General features: G+C 45.5%; 1 protein-coding gene across 1 annotated transcript in view; it reads right to left on the reverse strand.

The window, feature by feature from the left end:
- Nucleotides 1–368: 368 nt before the first annotated feature.
- Nucleotides 369–20,669, reverse strand: part of CISD1 (CDGSH iron sulfur domain 1) — a 54,271-nt gene continuing 33,970 nt past the window's right edge. Inside the window, exon 3 of the mRNA XM_030203101.1 lies at nucleotides 369–1,186. Within this exon, the coding sequence (XP_030058961.1) occupies nucleotides 1,097–1,186 (90 nt within the window). The 3' untranslated portion in view covers nucleotides 369–1,096. The remainder of the gene's footprint in view (nucleotides 1,187–20,669) is intronic.

Raw genomic sequence — 20,669 nt, forward strand, 5'->3', positions numbered from 1 at the left:
AGAAGTGGGAAGACTTACACAAGTCAAAGACGAGGATAAGAAAGCAGGCCTGGTTAGAATAAAATTAACTAGTTGGCTAGAACAACCATATTACTAATGTAGAAACAGAGAAATCATAGCAGATAAAGATCTATATAGTCTGCTTATCCATACCATGCTTTACTGAATTCAGGCATCTCCACCAACTCTATTAGTAGAGTGTTCCATGCATCCAACATCCTTTCCTAAAGAAATAGTTCCTTAAATCACTCAAGGTTATCCCCTCTCACTGTCATCTTATGACCCTCTTGTTTCAGAACTTCAATGAAATTAAAAGAAGCCACCGCTTGTGCATTTATACCATAGAAATATTTTAATGTCTCTGTTGTATCTCCTCTCTCTTGGCTTTCATCCAAAGAATACATATTTAGATATGTAAGTCTATCCCCATATGCTTTGTGAAGAACACTAACCATTTTGGTAGATGCCTTTTTGAACCAACTACATCTTATTTTTATTCCTTAAGGTGCAGTCCCAGAATTGCACATAATACTCCAAATGAGGTCTTACAAGAGATTATACAGAGGTGCTACTAAGTTTTCTTTTTGCCGGTCATTCCTCTCCCTATGCACCCATATATCCTTCTGGCTTTGACCATCACCTTTCATCATCAGATATAATCCTACTCCCTCCCATTCTTAAAACCCAATAATCAAAGAAAAATAAAGTCATCTCTTTCCAGTCTGAAACAACTTTTATCTGAGGAAATCTTAACATAATTAGAATGGCACATTTGTGCTTTTTAAATAATTTAATAGTTCAAACTTAAATGTACAGATCAGATTGCAAACTAGTGTCATTTTCATTTCGAAGAAATTAATGTATAGGCATTCATTTATATCAGAAAATTACCTAAAATCCACAAGTAACTATTCTTTTGAAACAACAAACATTCTATATACACCGTAGTGTTTAAAACAATTAATATTTGCCATGAAATACATGCCTGCAGTATTCCACATCTAAACTCAGTCAAAAACAGTTTTCACAGAGCTAGAAATAAAGCAGGCAACTTTAGGGTTTAGATCGCATTTTGGAAATCCCACAAGCATGAAGATTAAGTATCCTTTTTCTTGATAATCAGAGGTCCCACGTTGTCCCCAGTTTCATCATTGTGTTTTGTGTGAGATCCATCACAAAATGGAAACTTGGAGGGAAAAAAAACAAAACAGTGAATTACATTTCTATTTTACTTTAACAAAAACATTAAACCCAAAGTAGAATACAAAAAATTTTTTAGAATTCATTAGAAAATCAGTTAGTAATCCCCAATACAGAGAGGGGCATAATCGAATGGGGCACCCAAGTTTTCCTGAGGACGTCCCTGCGAAGGGGTGGGGAATCCCGTATTATCGAAATAAGATGGGCGGCCATCTTTCGTTTCGATAATACGGTCGGGGACGCCCAAATCTCAACATTTAGGTCGACCTTAGAGATGGTCGTTCTTAGAGATGGTCATCCCCGGTTTTCGCCGATAATGGAAACTGAGGACGCCAATCTCAGAAACGACCAAATCCAAGCTATTTGGTCGTGGGAGGAGCCAGCATTCGTAGTGCACTGGTCCCCCTCACATGCCAGGACACCAACCGGACACCCTAGGGGGCACGCCAGTGGACTTCAGAAAAAGCTCCCAGGTGCACAGCTCCCTTACCTTGTGTGCTGAGCACCCCAAACCCCACTCCCCACAACTGTACACCACTACCATAGCCCTTAGGGATGAAGGGGGGCACCTAGATGTGGATACAGTGGGTTTGTGGTTTTGGAGGGCTCACATTTACCACCACAAGTATAACAGGTAGGGGGAGGATGGGCCTGGGTCCGCCTGCCTGAAGTGCACTGCAGTACCCACTAAAACTGCTCCAGGGACCTGCATACTGCTGTCAGGGAGCTAGGTATGATATTTGAGGCTGACATAGAGGCTGGAAACAAAATTTTAATTTTTTTTTTTTAGGGTGGGAGGGGGTTAGTGACCACTGGGGGAGTAAGGGGAGTAAGAGGGAGGTCAACCCCGATTCCCTCCGGTGGTCAGCTGGTCATTTAGGGTACATTTTTGTGGCTTGGTCGTAAAAAAAAAAAGGACCAAGTAAAGTCGCACAAGTGTTCATCAGGGACGCCCTTCTTTTTTCCATTATTGGCCGAGGATGCCCATGTGTTAAGCACGCCCCAGACCCGCCTTCACTATGCTTCTGACACGGCCCCGTAAACTTTGGTCATCCCCTCGATGGAAAGCAGTTGAGGATGCCCAAAATTGGCTTTCGATTATACCGATTTGGGCAACCCTGGGAGAAGGACGCTCATCTCCCGATTTGTGTCGAAAGACAGGCACCCTTCTCTTTCGAAAATATGCCTGGAGTAACACACCCCCTACTCTCACTAGGGGCTGAAACAGACTACATCAGAGTTAAAAAAGAAAATCACATCAATACATTCTCCCCCCCCCCAAATCTCATACTTAAAAACTAAAATATAAACAACTGAATGCAGTAATACATAACAAAACATTGTAAAAAATGTCAATTTTGTAAACAGCTTTGTACTCATACAGTTTGAAGGGTGGTATATATCAAGAAATAAACCAAACCAAAGTAATGTGAAAGTTTCAAGGAAAATACATATAAAATCTCAAACTGACATATGAAAGCTAGAATTCTATACACAAACATTTAACCCTTTAGTGTCCAATGTTCCCATCTTATTACGGGAACACTGGACACTAAAGGGTTAATTTCATGGATCATATTCACAGAAGACCAAAGTGTTTATTTAAAAATATTTATATCCTCCTATTAGTATTAGTTCCGATTGATTTTTGTTAAACACATCACTAAACGGACTGGCGCCTGGGCACTCCAGAAACTAAAATTTGGTGCATCGTGCTTAGCACTGCTCCATGTTTGAGAGGAGATATATCCAGCAGCCATAGGTAAAAAGTGCTGCTCTCTTCCTACAATCTGGAAGGGAGACGGGGTAGAGGAGAGAAGGAGAATTGTGTTGTAAAGTGGGAGCACAAATTCTCTTCAGGCTCTCATTTCCCTAGGAGAAGCCCTCTGCCACTTGACTTCCTGAGAAGAACTGAAGCTCTACTCCTAAATATTTTTGCAGGTACCACTTTTCTCTAAAATATTTTTCAGCTGTACTATCAAGGACACCCATTTAATTCAAGTAAAATCTCTAAAAATAAGGAGAGAAAGAAGAAGTGAAATGGATGACTGCTGATATGTTAACCTACCTCTTGCCACAAGTTTTGTTTTCATGATACTCACAATGGATATATTTATAATACATATTTTAACACATTTGGTTAAAAAGTCTGGTTACATTGCTTATTTTGATTTACTATGAAAGCTAGGACTAGTGAAGTTATTCAAAGCATAGATATGGGAACAACTGATACAGAAAACACTTGCTATTCTATAAAGGTGGCAATATACAGGACGAGGCAAAAAAAAAAAAAAAATACAGATTTTTGCAGTTCTCAGCAACCGCTTTGAATTTCAATGAGAAATTTTATGTACTTATTTAATCATCATACTTATGTATAACTATCAGGGGTGGCCCTATAATGAGGCGGCACTCTTAAGGGAGCGCATTTGCTGCTTGTCAGCTATCTCTGCTACCCAGCGGAGGGGTGTGCATCTCCTCCCTTCCTTCCCCAACCCAACCCCCCAAGCGGCATTTCCTCCATTCCCTAGCCTCCCCCCCCCCAAGTCTACCTTCAATTTGCTCTAAAAGTCACCGGGCAGCACACATGCTGCCCTGCCGCTGGCCTCGACATACTCTCTACTGCGGCCTGCTCCAGCGAAAACAGGAAGTTATGTCAGAGAGGGCAGGCCACAGTACAGAGACGCCGGGGCCGAGTGTGTGAATCAATGCTAATGCCTGGCAACTTTCAGAACAAACTGAAGGTAGACTCGAGGGGGGGGGGGGGGGGGGGAGGAAGGTAGATGCCAGATTGCAGCCTGGTGGGTGGATGACAGAGTGTGAGTGATGCTGGATTACAGGAGGCAGAAGGAAGACATGTTGGGCTGAGGGAGTGCTACAGAGGAAGAGAGAGAGATAGACTTGGGGAGGGAGTGGGGAAGAAGAGAAATGTCAGACTTGGGGGTGGGGTAATGGGAGGAACAGATGTTAGATTCATGGGAATGGGGATAGGAAGAAATGAATAGGGAGGGTAGGGGCAGAACAGCAAGAGGGAGAGATGGACTTTAGAGAAGGCAGGGAGAGATGGAGAGAAAAATGGACTTGGTAGCAGACAGAGGGGGCTGAAGGGTGAGAGGGAAAATGGGAGTTGGTGAGGGTGGAGGGCAGAAAATGGGGAAAAAGGGAGAGATGGATGAGGTGGTGTGGAAGGGGAGAGGGAGAGACAGACTCAAGAAGAGCAGGGGGGGGGAGATATGTCAGACTCGGGAGGAGGGGTGGAAGAGCAGGAAGGAGAGATGTTGGACTGGGGGGGGGGAGAGAAGTCAGGTGGGAGGGAGGAGATGGTGGGTTATAAGTGAGGAGCAAGGGAAAAGGAGGGGAGTTGCTAGGACAGTGGATCCATGTGGGAGACACCGTGGAAGGGTTCTCAAGGAGATAAGTGAGAGGAGAATAGTGCACACAGAGGGTAGAAATGTGGCAATGGGGAACATATAAAAGGGAATTGGAGGATGGGAAATGTGAGAGCTAGGGGATGAGAGAAGGAGGAGATAAAAAGTTGATAAATTGATGAAAAGTGAAAAGAACTAGAGCAAGAGGATAAATTTGAGTGACCAGAGGTAGAAAAGAGATATTTAAAAGGAAAGATTGATATGTCAGAGATAGATGTAGTGAGGGAATGTAACAAGACAGGAGAGCACACTAATCTTTCAAAAATTTCAAGACTGCAATAAAAACCTGGCTTTTTCATCAGGCCTACAACACAACTACCTAAGGCTGGGAGTACTCACTGAGTTATCACAGATTTCTTCCCTTCCTGCTCCCCTTTTTCCTTTTATAACTTACCCTTTTATTTTTTTTGCCCCTACCTGTTTACCTCTTGTTTGTTACTCTTTTATAGTACAACTGTTGAGTTTCTATCCGTTCTTATGGAATGAACGTTGACTATCTTTCCTATTTTACATTGGGAGTTCCTTTCCATCTCCTATATAATAATTTGTCAATCTGCGTCCCTGGATGGCTGGGTTTGTAACCGTATGCAAATGAGGTATATGTAATTGGCTCGCCTCCAGCCTTCCCTTCCCTCTCAGTGTCCCACCCTCGCAGAAAGGGGAAATTACATCAGAGGAGGGCGGGAGACAGAGAGATGGAAAGGGAAGGCTGGAGGCGAGCCGAGCCTGTCACTTTCACCAACACTGCTGCGACTTCAGGTAAAATAAACACTTTAAAGGAAGGGCGGCAGGAAAGAAAGAAGGGCTGTTGTGGGAGAAGAGGGCGGACAGGTGGGGGCTGGGGCGAGTCATTGGGCATGGAGGGGAGGGGAGAATCGCTGGCATGAAGGGGAGGACAGGGGAGAGACGAGAAATCGCTTAGATGACAGCCTTCCTTGGGCCCGTTTCATTTTTGCAGAAACGGGCTTTTTTGGCTGGTCTTTTATGTTTTTATTGTACACCATTCAGGTCTGCCAGTTTGTGTGAGCGGTACATTAAGTTTTAATTGATCACTGTATCACCTTATGGAATCTTGAATCTTTAATAAAAATGATTTCAACATAAACAAACAAGAGGAGGAAAAAAACAGACAGCAGTCTTTGGAAACAGAATTAGCAGAAGAAAGGAAAGCAGAAAAGTGAAACTGGGACCAATTTGATGGGAAAATAACATGCCCAGACACACAAAGATAGAAAAGAAGTGTTATTTTGAATTTATTAACTGGAATGTGTTAGCTTTGGGACATGAACAAAAAAAGCAACACTGGGCATTGAGACAACAGGAGTATTTTATTGATAAATGACCCGACACAAGCCGTGTTTCGGCGTTAAATAACACCTGCCTCAGGGGTCGAGGATCGATTGTAAATAGTGTTAAATTTGTGTCTATCCAATGCTAAGGTTCTGTTGTAAAAAAATGTCGCAATAAGACAAGGCTAACACAGGAGTTTTCCCTATATTTCGGCTGTCGGTTCTGACAGCCTCACTTGGTTTTAAAGAGATTTTTTCCATCCCCTCTTTCGGAAGCATTGGATAGGCACACGTTTAACATTTTTTCAACAGAACCTTGGCATTGGATAGACACAAATTTAACACTATTTACAATCGATCCTTGACCCCTGAGGCAGGTGTTATTTAACGCCGAAACACGGCTCGTGTCGGGTCATTTATCAATAAAATACTCCTGTTGTCTCAATGCCCAGTGTTGCTTTTTTTGTGTACTTTCTATGTATGCTGATTACCCTCTCTGTTTGGCTTGTAGCTTTGAGGCATGTGCATTGCAGATGCTTATGTACTATGTTCAGTACAAAAGGAAATGCATTTCTTTCTGTATTTCCAGTGTGGCAGTATATGCTCAGCTTAACTTCTTAGGGTTCCCAGTTCAATATTTCTCATCGTATTTCTATCTCTAATTTGGGATCCCTTGTTCAGTATTTGGTGAGGGTCTGTCTGTGTTTTGCATGTGACTGAGGTTGGATATTTGTTTGCATATAGTTTGTGTTGAGATCTGTAGCATACCCACTTGTTCTGTTGTACTTATACAGATGTTTTGGTGTTTTAGAATCCAGTGTAATATTTGTAGAGCTGCCTATACATAAGTTACTCCTAGGGGAATTATGCACCATTGCACAATGCAGATTTTGTGCAGAATTCTGCAATTGCCTTGCAGATTCTACACAGGGAACAGAAGAGAACAAAAAATGTTCAGGTATCTGATCCCTCTCCCCTTGCAGCACACAACCATAGACTGCTCGTACAACCCCCCCCCTCCCCCAGCTTACCCTGTCCTCCCGAATCATGTTGCATAAGGAAGAAATGAGTGGCTGTGCATCAGCACTTCCTTCTCCTCTGCTGGTCTGGGCTCAACTGCTGTACGGAGTCCCGTATGGTTCAAATAAGAAATGGGCCCATTTCAGCAGAGGAAGTGGTCTGATGTGAAGCTGCTCGCTTCTTCTTTATACCACAGTATCAAGGAAGAAAGCACGGTAATGTGGAGGCAATGAGAGAATACAGAGAGGCAGAGGTTGGCGACTAAGGGGAGAAAAAGAACTAGGAGTTCAAGCTAAATCAGGGCTAGGAGGGTAGCACCTGGAAAGTAATATTACTGGTGAAGGAAGTAGCTAAGAGAGTGGTTAGGCCTTATGACTAGGGAAATTCTGCATAAAGAATTACAGACAAAGATGCAAAATTTTAAAATATTGCGCACTGAATTTCCAACATTTTCATTTTGCACCAAATTTCCCCAGGAGTAATAGGTAGGGTACTTGCTTTTTGAATCATAGCATTAATTCTACAGTTGTATAACATGTTTGCTAAATGTATGTTGAGTGGATTTTCTTTAGATTTTGCATTTCACAATGTGGCTGGTACAGAGATTTATGATGCTACTGCTCCAAAGACATGGGAATCAGAATAATTGTATTATTTCTTCCATGGAGAAATATCCTAGTTATGAACTGCACTTGTTGGGGTGGGGGGGAAGAGGTTGGACTTTTGTGGATTCAGAGCATGGCAACATTTAACTCAAAGAAATGCTATATTGTGTTGTACCAAAGGTCCCCGAGGGTCATATATGCAGTGTGTCACATACTCAAGCAGTATCCAACCAACTCATGATGTACTGTAAGCCACATTAAGCCTGCAAAGAGGTGGGAAAATGTGGGATACAAATGCAATAAATATATAAAAAAAAGTGGACAATCTTTGCCATAGAGTTTCTGCAGCACTTAGAAAGCAAAGCATGCAGATCCTTCCAAAATTTATACCCAGGATGCATCAGTAGAAAATCTTACTCAAATGTCACTCTTTGGGATGGGCCGCCCTTTTCATATTGTTGTGGTGTACCAGCCTCTTTTGGTTCCATAAGAACATTAAGAGTAGCCATACTGGATCAGACCAATGGTCCATCTAGCTCAGTATCCTGTTTTCCAAACAGTGGCCAAGCCAGGTCCCAAGACTATGGACTTTTTCTCCAGGAATTTGTCCAAACCTTTTTTTAAACCCAGATACACTAACCGCTGTAACCACATCCTCCAGCAAAGAGTTCCAGAGCTTAAATATTTGTTGAGTGAAAAAATATTTCCTCATATTTGCTTTAAAAGTGTTTCCATGTAACTTCCTCGAGTGTCCCCTAGTCTTTGTACTTTTGGAACGAGTTAAAAAAAAAATCGATTTACTTCTACTCATTCACACTACTTATGATTTTCTAGACCTCAATCATATTGCCCCTCATCCGTCTCTTTTCCAAGCTGAAGAGCCCTAATCTCTTTAGCCTTTCCTCATATGAGAGGAGTTCCATTCCCTTTATCATTTTGGTCGCTCATCTTTGAACCTTTTCTAATTCCGCTATATCTTTTTTTGAGATACGCCAAAACTTGTGCCAGCTGCTTGGTCTGGTGCCACTAAGAGGCAGATGCAGCAACCAAACGTAAAAAAATCTAAATCGTTAAAGTCCCTAACAATTTTAAAATAACGAAGAATGCACCAAAAAAAAAATCACACATGCTGGGATCAGTATTGAAACGTACAATGTATCAAAGAATCACAATACACATCGTTAATCGGCCCCCAAATCATGCGCAGAGCAGCCAAGCGTTATGTTAGCTGCTCTGCGCATGCCACAAACAGTCAAAACACAAGCACATGGCTCCCAAATCAAAACAAAAATTAAAAAAGGGTCGGGAGGGGGCAAAGGCGCTCGTCAGGAGCGTCCTGTATGGCCGTCCTTGCCCCCCCCCCACCCGAGGTCGCCGTTCCCCCTGCCCCACTTCCCCCTGCATTCTAAATTAAAAAGCAAAAGTACCTTTAGCAGCCCTGGCCCCCCTCCCTTCCTCACTACTCTGTCTCCCCTCAGCTCCGCCTCCCGACATCCTCCGCCCTGTGCCCCGCCCCCTCTTGGGGTCGTCGCCGCCATTCCCCTCCTCCATCAGGCCCCCCTCCCTCTTACCGGGCCCGTGCAGCGCCTCTCTCCTCTGTCCGAAGGCGCTGCACGGGCAAGAAGCTGATGCCTGCCTTCGCCCAGCTTCTGTCGCGTGTCTCTCTCCTCCTGGGCCCTACGTAGGTTACTGACATCAGACAGGGGCGGGCGCAGGAGGAGAGAGACGCGCGACCGAAGCTGTGCGAAGACAGGCATCAGCTTTTCTTCTTGCCCGTGCAGCGCCTTCGGACAGAGGAGAGAGGCGCTGCACGGGCCTGTTAAGAGGGAGGGGGGCCCGATGGAGGAGGGGAATGGCGGCGATGACCCCAAGAGGGGGCGGGGCACAGGATGTCGGGAGGCGGTGCTGAGGGGAGACAGAGTAGTGAGGAAGGGAGGGGGGCCGGGGCTGCTAAAGGTACGTTTGCTTTTTAATAATCCCTTTTGGTTCTTTTGAAGAAATCACAAGCCCGTAAGAAGCCAACTTTTTTTTTCTTAGGATCAATAGACTTTTCACGGTAACTTGTTTCAGAAAGTAATGCAAAAAGACCCCAGCAGGGATTTAATGCGCGCATACCAGAGATGTCACAGAGCCATCCGCACACACTCTCATGTAAGAATTAGTAGGAAGACTTGAAGAGGAATTGCTAATAGTGTCGGCCAGACCTAATATCTGGAGATTCTTCTTCGGCAATACACAAAACTTGGAGATCCCTAGAGCCTAAAAACCTGTATTTTTCATACGGTCTCAGCAAGCTGCCTGCACAAGGCTTCGCGGGTTAACGCCGCAGATTTGATTTTATTTTTGTAAGGAGCGCAGCAGAAGTTGATCAGGTGCCTGAGGTGACCTGGGGAGGGGGGGGGGGTTGTTCTGTCCACTAGTCTCTGTTCATTTTAATGTCGAATGAAATATGATTAAAAAAAGCCTGAACTCGCGAACTTCTCCGAGGTTGGAGCTCGCATGCGATATTTTTCACCAGTGCCTCTAGTCTTATATAATAATGTCGGGAGGCGGAGCTGAAGGGAGACAGAGTAGTGAGGAAGGGAGGGGGGCCGGGGCTGTGCGAAAACAGGGTTGAAAGATCTTGCAAAGAGTGGCATGAAGTTCTGGGGACCATTTCTTCCTCCTGCCCCTGGATTTATTGCCATGAAAAACGTTCTCTGTTGCTGATCGAGAGACAGATGATGAAGCCTTTATTTTTTCTCCTTCTAAGCAACGTGTGTTTTGTTTGCAGTCTGAGGACGGGGATGCATGCCTAGAAAAAAAATATTTTTGAACTCCTTGGGGCTTGTAGAGGCTTCTGTTTATGGATTGTGCCTTTCAGTTTCCTTTTGACCAATCACAGCGCTATTAGCTCTGCTAATGCGCTGGGATTGGCTCACAGTTTGTTTTTTAACTTTACTATTTTTCCTGGCACAGAGCTGTCCTAACGAGAGGTCCAGACCTTTCGTTAGATTTCCTGCCTTTTTCCTGCGTAAAGGCAATCGGAAAAGGTTAGTGCATCTCGTTTCAATGGGGTTTTCACACTAATTGCTCATCTCCATTCCGTTTTCGTTAGCTGCTGGCTTCCTCGGTAAAAGCCCTTTGATGCATGCAACGGATCAAATTTTCCTCGTTGGAGGGTCATTAAAGGCTCATTAAGCTTTAGTGCATCTGCCTCTAAATCAGCTATAGAGTGGGGAGCTCCTTTCTTCATTCCAGCTGCTCTGGCTGTCAGCACCACACAGCTGCTAAATCAGAGAATCTACTTTCTGTTTCATGTGTAGTACTGGAAGTATTTGTTCTCCATTTTCTATTCCTGTGTGGTGCCAGTGGCTTGAGCTAACAAAAGAGCTCCCTTCTCTGCAGTGGATTCAGTGGTGCTGGGCAGATAGGAGAAGGGGGCTGAGACCAGTCTGATTCTGCAGCTGGGGCTGGGAGCTAACATGGGGGCAGTTGAGAGATGTCTGGTAGTGGAGGGAATTTCTGTTGCTATCACTGATTTGACACCAGAGTTTGTTTGTTGAATTATAAAGTGAAACATTCTAGTTTTACTCTGTACCTCTTGTTGGGAGAGCTTTATCGGTTGATCTGGGAATGCTTCGTGAATGAATAATTATATTCTATATTCTCTGTGAGTACTTGTGTTCCTCACCCCAGGCCTTACAGGTGTGCAGCTAAGTCCTGGCGGCTGCCAGCACCAGAGGACTCCACCCTGGAGGAATGAATGAGACATTTTTCTTTTGTGTGTGTTTTAATTCTATTAGGCTGCTCCACTTTGGTTTTATGTGCATATAATATAAATATATATCGATATATATGGTTTATGTGTTTTCATGATTTTGTAATAATTCCGTGGCTCCTGTCAGTTTGTAATTTTCTATCCATCCCAACCACCTTACTCCCTGACTGTAGCTCTGAGAAGCGAGTTGGGAGAGGGCAGGATCTGCCTCGCCTCAGGCAGCAGATTGCCTTGGTCCACCCCTGATTACTATTTAGCAACATTTAATTATCTTAAGCTATGTTGATGTTACTATCTAGTGATTTTTGCGTGTTAAAAATGTTCAAGCTAAAAGACAGTAAAATAACATCATTCAAACGATACAATTAGCAATGCATCAGAATTTTGCAGTCATTGTAAATGCTCAGAGCGTTCACCCTCCCACCTTTAACAAAGGCCTCCAGTCACTTTGGGAAGTTCTTAGCCTTGTCGATCTGTCCCTGTGGCAGGCTGTTCCAGATCATCTGTATTGCTTCCTTGAGTTTGGCGATTGTTTGTGCTTTGGGTGGAGCATGCTCCCCAGACATGGTAGTCAAAGGGGTCCAGTGAATTTGGACAGGTGGTCCCGAAAGATGGGTGCTATGTGTGCTGGCGCACCATCTTGTTGGAAGATGAATCCGGTGGACAGCAGTCTATTGCAGTCCTTCACAAAATTAGGAAGAAGACTGCCCATCATAATATGCACAGTCAATTTTACCTTTCTCATCCACAAAGTGCAGTCATCCCTTGCCACCGAAACACATGCAAGCCAAGACCATCATATGCTGCACAAACTTTCATGCTGGACCAAGAAACAAGCTGGCTTGATGTCAACTTTCTTCCCACTCACCCAGACTTGGTTGTTTTAGTTATTGACAGGGGGGTTCAGATAGAAATTTTTCTCATCCGTGAAGAACACACGTTTTGTGTCATGAACTTTGAGCCAATAAAGCAGAGCTGTGGCTCCTTCTGTTTCATGGCATCGTTGATGACTTGTGCCAGCACACGACGAAAGGAAAGAGAGGAAGATCCTCCTTCAAGATATGCTGGGCGGATCTGTCGCTGATGTCAAGCTTGGCAGCAATCTCACAAGTGCTTAGGTGTTGCTGCTTTCACCTTCCTGGGATCAATCAGCTCCTCATCACATGCAATGTTTGTCTGAGTACACGGATTTTGGCTGACCACTGCGTTCCGTCGCAGAGCCCATTTGATTGATACACTGACAAATTAACTTCACAGTGCCGAGCTTCCAGTTCTTGGATGATATGCAGCCACTATCACCTTTGCTCCAAAATCTTGTTCACGCAGTGTCTGGATTCTCATTTTGTCTACTGCCGACACCTTGCCCACAATTGCTGTTCCAATCCAAAATACTTTTAAAAGAAATTATCTGTAAATTATTATATCATCAAATTCAAATTATTGTTTACAAAAGTCTATGCTGCTGTGATATCATTAACAGTAAGCTGGTACCCCCTTTTATTTTTGTTTCAAACAAGAAAAAATAACGTCTTACCTGAAAAATTTCTTTCCTTTGGTCCCAGCAGATGAATCCAGGAATTGGTGGATTCCTTAGCCTCTGCAGAAGATTAATCCAGAAACTGGCGGGATATAAAAAGCAATCCCTAAGTAGGGTGGGAAGCCGCCGCTCCCCTGAACAACGCTGTTGTGCCAAACACTGCATCTGCATGCGCAGCCACATCCAATCTCTAATGCTTTGAAAAAAAGTATACAAAAGTAGCCGCTGTACAGATGTCCTCCAGAGAACACACACGTATTTCCACCCAAGAGGTCACCTAAGCGAGAGCAGAATGTGCCCAAAGAGCTGCTGGCAGAGACAGACCCACCAAAACATAGGCTGAGGAAACTGCCTCCTTAAACCAACGAGCTATGGTCACCTTTGATGCCATACTGCCCCTATTCGAACCCGAAAGGAGCACAAAAAGATGATCTGAATGAGGAAAAACAAACATCTGCAGATAGCAGAGAAGCACCCTCCACACATTCAAGGACTGTAGCCCCGCAAAATATGCCAGATAATCCTCCCATCTAGAGGAAGAAAAAAAGAGCAGCTGGTTGAGAAGAACTTCATTTGTAAGGTACCACTCAGAGAACCGAAGAAACTGATCTCTGCATGACAAGGCTTGAATCTCCATCACCGCCATCGCCACCAAGAACACCGCCTTCAGTGCGAGGCCTCTCTCTGAGGCCCCTCGCAACGGCTTGAATGGCACCCCCTGCATAGCCTTGAGGACCAGGTTAAGATTCCAGTCCGGATACGGCTGATGAAGCAGCAGATGGAGGTGATTAACTCCTTGCAAGAACTGCACCACATCCAGATGCGCCGCCAGAGAGGTACCCGACGTGCACCCCTGATAACAGGCGATAGCAGTGACCTGCACACAGAGAGAACTATAACCCAAGCCTTTCTACAGATCATCTTGTGAAAAAGCCAACAACTGTGGCAAGGTTGCCAGCAAGACATCCCAGGCATGAGCTGTGCACCATGCCTCAAAGTTATGCCAGGGACGCTGTCATTATCGACCTCTTCTTCGCTCGAAGAGGAGTTAATCACCACGTCCGAATAACCCTTCCTCCTCGGTCTCAACCTCTCAAGAGCCAGGCCGCAAGACCAAAGCAGGAGGGTGTTTCCATCTGAACCAGACCCTGCTGAAGCGGAAACACTGTCAGACGAAAAGGCTCATCCACCAGAAGCCGAATCAGATCCACATACCATGGATACTGGGCCAGTCCAGAGCTACCGGAATGATAACCTCCTGTGATGCCCAATCCTGTGTAGGACCCATCCTATCAATGGCCACGGGGGACAGAAGTAGACCAGCTCTGCCTCCTGTCAGGGCTGTAGATGGGCATCTAGGCCCTCGGACCCAGATTCTCTTCTTTGGCTGAAGAACCTGGGCACTTTAGTGTTCACTCACATTGCCATGAGATCGATCATTGATGAGGCCCTCCCTTGCTCTATAAGGTCCCCTCAGACAGCTCCCACTCTGCTTGATCCAAGACACTATGGCTGAGAAAGTCCACTGGCACATTGAGGCTCCCCGCTATGTGAGCTGCTGAGAGGTACTGCAAGTCGGCCTCCACTCACTCCAAGAGGCCTCAGGCCTCCAAGTGTTAACAGACTTTGTGTTCTGCTTTGATGATTGTCTGACAGGATGCAAACCAGCTTGCTCTCCAGCACATTGTGAAAGGCATGCAGCGCGTTCATCATCTCCCGCAGCTCCAGTGATTGATCATCCGCTTCCAACTTGGACCAGAGCCCCTGTGCATAGCAGTGGAGGCAATGAGCTCCCTAACCCAACAGGCTGGTATCAGTCACCACGACTATCCACTGTGGGGAGGCCAAAAGCCTCCCCCCCAAAAAAAAAGTTGGGGGCGTGAAGCCACCAACCCATATTGGCCTTTGCCTGAGGCAACCACCGAAGATGCCAATGGTAATCCTGAGACACTGGCGACTACAGACTCATAAGAACACAAAAACAGCCATACTGGGTCAGACTAATGGTCCACCTAGCCCAGTATCCTGTTTCCAACAGTGGCCAAGCCAGGTCACAAGTACCTGACAGAAACCCAAATTGTGGCAACATTCCATGCTACAAATCCCAGAACAAGCAGTTGCTTCCCCATGTCTGTCTCAATAGCAGACTTAACAGAGACTACTGCAATGGACATGTGAGCCTTTGCTCAGGGCACCACTTCCAAGGTGGCCGCCATCAATCCCTGCACCTGCACCTGCACATAATCCCAGGCTCAGGAACCCAGCATTTCTAACAGGCTCCGAACCCGAGCCTGAAGCTTGGCCATTCTGAGATCTGGCAAAAAGACCCTGCTCTGGGCAGTGTCAAACCAGACCACCAGATACTCCAAGGTCTGGGATGGCACCAGAGAACTCTTGGGAAATTGACCACCACATCCCAGGGACTGCAAGACAGCAATCACCTGGTCGGTAGCCAGCCAACTCTCTTGTTCCAATGCCATCCCTATCTCAATGACTGATTGTCTTCGAGATATGGATGCACCCATATCCCCTCCTTCTGTTAGGATGGCAGCACCACCACCATGACCCTGAAAAGGTTCAGGAAGGCAGTAGTGAGGCCAAAAGGCAGGGCTTGAAAATGAAAGTGCTGCACCAGAATGGCAAAGTGGAGATAACACTGGTGTGGAGGCCAAATGGGAACATGCAAATATGCCTCCTTGAGATCCAGAATGGTAAGAAACTCCCCCGGTTGCACCGCCACTACCACCAAAGATATCCAGAGTGGTAAGAAACTCCCCCGGTTGCACCGCCACTACCACCAATTGCAGCGTTTCCATGTGGAAGAGTTTGACCCGCAAAAACTGATTCCACTTCTTGAAATGTAACACGGGATAGGACCCTCCCCCCATTATTTTGGGAACCACGAAATAAATGGAATACTGATCCCTTTGAACCTCGAGAGGGGGCACCGGTACCATGGCCCAGAGGTCAAGCAAGGACAGTAGCGTGGTCTCGACCACCAAATGCTTGAATGCAACGGTGCACAGGGATTCTAAGAAAAAATCTCAGACGGGAGAGAACTCTAGCCTGTAACTGTTTCTGATATCTGTAACCCACTGATCTGTATTGATCTTGGTCCACACCCTATGGGTCCCAGGGGAGAAGTGGAGCCCGAAGCCCACTTGTCATCTGAAAGGAAGAGTGCTGTTGGTATCTGGGATGCTGAAAGGACATGGAAGACTGGCCAGGGTGGTACCGTCTTGCATCGCGAAGCCAAGGCCTCACTGCCCCAGAACGAAAAGAAGACTTAGGCTTATCCTCCGGGAGCTCTTGTGACTTGGAATCTCCCAAATCCTTCACAATTTCTCCAGATTCTCTCCAAACAGTAGCTTACCTTGATAAGGCAATTTAGTGAGCCACTGTTTGGATGCCATATCTGCTGCCCAGTGGCAAAGCCACAACAACAACCGGCATGATGTGACTGCCAAAGCCATCTGCTTGGCTGAGGCCCACACTAAATCATAAAGGGAGCCGGTCAGGTATGCCAGACCCGATTCCATCCTAGGCGGACAAGGAGGGGACAGACTCCTGAACCTCTTCCACTACTTGCTACACCCAGTTAGGGCATGCCTCAGCTGCATAAGAACAGAGGACTGCAGGGCGAGAGCAGATACCTCAAAAGAGTGCTTCAGCGAAGCCTCCAATCTCCTATCCTGGACATCTTTCAGCGTCACCCCCCCCCCCCCCCCTCCACTGGGAGGGTAGGTCTTGGTGATGGCCACCAACAGAACATCCACTTTAGGCAGTACAAACTTGTCCAGGTGATCCGCACCCACAGGATATAGCTGAGACATCACCTTTGCCAATTTCAAACCCCAAATCAGGGGTGGCCCACTCAGCTGTAATGAACTCCTGAATCACCTCATGCACCCTGGAAAGCCTTTCACAGCTTCCTTGTGTTAGCCATTTTCAGGTTCACATGGAGGCTGCCAATGCATCCGTGATCAAAGGAGGCTCTTCCCTATGGAAAATGCGTATAGCCGTGGGGTCATCCGGTCCTCCAGAACGAGCTCACTCACCTCCAACTCGCCCAATTGGGAAGGGTGAAGTAACTTCCCGGGCATAGTGGGTTCCAAAGGGGGGGGGACGCAGGGCCCTACTACTCCACCTCAGATGTGGACGCCATTCACCTCCTTTTTTGAACTGGATCTTCTGGCAGGCTCTGCACTGCTTACCATAACTCCCCTGTGGCCCCCACGGCGACCACCAATGCAGGTGGGGAGCATACCTTGAAGCAAAGTCCACTTGAGCAGGTATGCAAAAGTAAAATAAACTTGGAAGAAAAAAAAAAAAAAAAGAGATCCCCAGAGCCCTGGAAAACCTTCCCAGAGCCCCAGCCAGCACTGCAGGAAGTCCTCTCTGACGCAGGACTTCAAGAACCACCCTCAGAGAGGGAAAGGGTCCCTGACTGACATGTTCATTATGGTTGTGGAGGCCTGCATAGGGGTTGTGTTGGCAGAAGAAAATAGCAGAGTGAATGTGCCAGATGTCTCAGAGTGGGAAACTGCGATGTCGGCAGGAAGAGCAATGCCATTCCCCACTGTGCAGAGTTCTGCTGCCAACCTCCTCTTCCCACAGTGAGAGCCTCTTTTAACTGCTTCCGCCGCCATGCACCTGAACTTGGCTGCACCTGCGCTGCCCGATAAAAATAAAAAATTTAAAGGGCCACTCACCACCATCTCAGAGCACCGTTGATATGGGTCTCTGCCAAGCCAGCGATCCCCCAAGCTGGAGCCAACTGCCCAGACCGGCCACCCAGGCCCAACTGTGCCAGACCGCTGCAAAGTGCCTCAGCCTGTCTGCCTTTTTTTGTGAGGAAATCCACAGACTAATAAGGCTAAACCGGGCAAGGGGTATTGGGCAAGGGGAACATAGGGTGAGGCAGGGACCCAGGAGTGCCAGGTATGCCCCAAAGTTGGCAACGTGAAGCCAAACATCCCCTGGCTCAAATGACTAGAGAACTAGCACAGAAGCACCTCCAAAACTAAGAAGAATCCAGGAGCTGGTGAAAAGTAATCCATCGCCTGCTGGAGATAGAGATATACTGATTGACTAGGGGGCTGGAAGTGCTATGTCACTATCTTCAGTACAGTACTCTATATCCACCTGCTGGTAGATGGACACAACCCACCAATTTCTGGATTAATCTGCTGCAGAGGCTAAGGAATGGTATTACAGTGCAAACATTTATGTGCAAGAATTGCTGGGTGGTCACACTATAAAGTCTGTAACTTCACCATATTTAAAAATAATCTCATTCTACTCGGCACATAAATGTAGATATTAAGAACAAATAAACCTGTAAAACTTTACACTGAAATTCCAAGCAGTTGCTGAGAAAACATTAAAAAAACAAAACTCTAGGGAGTTTTGTTTTTTTTTGCCTCACCCTGTATATGAGAATAAAATACAATTATACTTGGGGAAACAGATCCTCCACAGTAAAATAAAGTAGCACAATCAGCACCAACCTATTGAAAAAGCAACTTAACGTCATTAACTGCAAAACCATTATGAATATGTGCACATGTACGTGAAACAAACTTTTATATAAAAGTAAATTATACAAAAGAATATATATAAATGGATTTTTTTTTAAAGTTCACAATCATATGTCCTTGAATCTGCACTAATCTGAAAGCCACTCACCCTGTATGAAAGTGGAACAATGAGTGTACTTTTGTCTACATTTTCACAGAGGTACTCCTTGGACAAGGACGTTCAGGAGAGCCAACATTGCACCTAATTTTGTATTTACAAAGCTATGGGGCCTGTTAAGCAGCCAGTGAATGTTTTTGCATGGTGGCAACATTAGCACAGACCTGTACTAATGTGTAAGGCACTATTAAAACGTACCAGCATGGTAAGGTCACGTGACGCCATGCTCTGGGGAAGCCACTGAACACAGCTTCTCCCACAGGGTTTCTACCTTGAAACCCTGATCTTTTAGTGCAACAATCGATCCCCAAACTCCATTCTTTAACGGGTAAAGACTCAAGACATCATGTGGAACAAAATCGGGACCACTACTGTGTGTACGCCCCTCTTCCTTTAAGTGGCTCCAACTTGTTCAATCCACCGCAGTTCGTTTGTTTCACTGTTCAAGTCCATTCGATCATGTCACACCACTGCTCCGGTCAGAACAGTGGTCGCCCCTCTCTGCTTGAATCCAATGCAAACTCTGAATTCTTGTCTTTAACTCTAGTCTTCCCTCAATACTTGACTACTTGTCATGCCTCTTTATATTCTATGCACCCTCTAGACCACTTCTTTCCTGTGCATCCAGTTCACTTTGGTTACCCCCTCCTTCTGTTATTCGCCCCAACATCACCCGTTCCACTGCTATTAGGTATACCGGACCACGGCTCTGAAATTCACTCCCCACAAACCTCCGCATAGAACCCTCCTATGTTAAGTTCAAAGCAGTTATGAAAACCCACCTTTTTGAAAGTGCATACCCCACTAAATCAGCAACTTTGTATATGTTTACTCTGTTTTCTTCCTCTTTTCTTGGCAGTTTAATTTGATTTATTGTGAACTGCATAGAAGCCAACTTTGGCCTTTTGTGGTATATCAAGACACTGTACATAAATAAAATATGTATGATGACAAAATCATTAAGAAAAGCATAAGGAGCGGTCCTGGATGGGAGAGGACAAGATGGTGGCCCCAACTGTTAATTCTACATGGGTGGCTGAGGTAGCAGAGGAGGTAACCATAGTGATGGAATCATTGCTGGATTAGAGAATACTCCCAATACGAAACTGGAACGGGTTCATGACCAACTGGAAACCCTACGTTGGGACTTCATGCAATAGTGAACTCGAGGAGCACATAACGATGATAGAAGATTCCCAGGCTCAGAAGCAGAAATCAATTGTGGTTTATGAAGAGAAACTTGAGGATCTTGAGAACAGATCCCAGAGAAGCAGTCTCCAGTAGGTGGGACTTCCAGAGTCAATTGAAGACAAAGAGCTTATTAGTTTTATAGAAGCCTGGTTTCCTTGCTCGCTGCAGTTACCAGACCACCTCAGTCTGCTTAGAGTTGAGCAGGCGCACAGGATCAGGGCCAGAGTAAGACAGCAGATAGCTACTTGATCACGAGTGGCGATTTAAAAAATTTTGAACTATGCGCATAAAGCTGCTATTTTACAAGTTATGCAGAATGGGAGACCTCTTACTTATGATAATAAGAAAGTCCTGTGCTTTCATGACTACTCTGTGAGGGTGGCCTCCCAATGCTACAGTTTTGCGCCAATATGTACACAGCTTGTACAGTGTAAAATACGCTTTGCTCTTTTATACCCAGCCCACTTAAAGGTGACTCATCAGGGCAAGACTCAACTCTGAGACAGTGGCAATGGCACAGGAATTTCTTGCCCAAGTTGCAGGTGGGGTGGCTGTTGTAGCAGCGAGCATTTAAGATCTGCCCTGTCTGGTATAAGCGGTAAGGCTGATGTGATACTGGCAGAATAAGTATAGCAGCATTGCAGTTGCTCATCGCTGTTGATAACCTTGTCATGATGGATTACAAACTTCCCACTCTCACGGAGGCTTAGTTATCTACCCCCTTATTTATTGTGGAGGGGCAGATCTGAACATTGTGCACCCTGTATTTGGGACCAGCCACAGACTTTACTGCACTTTTCAGGCAGAGGATCCAATTTAGAGCACTTTGATGCAGAAGAAATAAGAATGCTCATTTTTAGTATATTTCACAGCCACACTACTCCGTGAACAGAAAGTATTTTGTAGGAGGCAATACCTTCACTTGATAGGCTGAAAAAGCTG

The sequence above is a fragment of the Microcaecilia unicolor genome, chromosome 5 (assembly GCF_901765095.1).
Source record: "Microcaecilia unicolor chromosome 5, aMicUni1.1, whole genome shotgun sequence".
In the NCBI taxonomy this organism is placed as follows: Eukaryota; Metazoa; Chordata; class Amphibia; order Gymnophiona; family Siphonopidae; genus Microcaecilia; species Microcaecilia unicolor.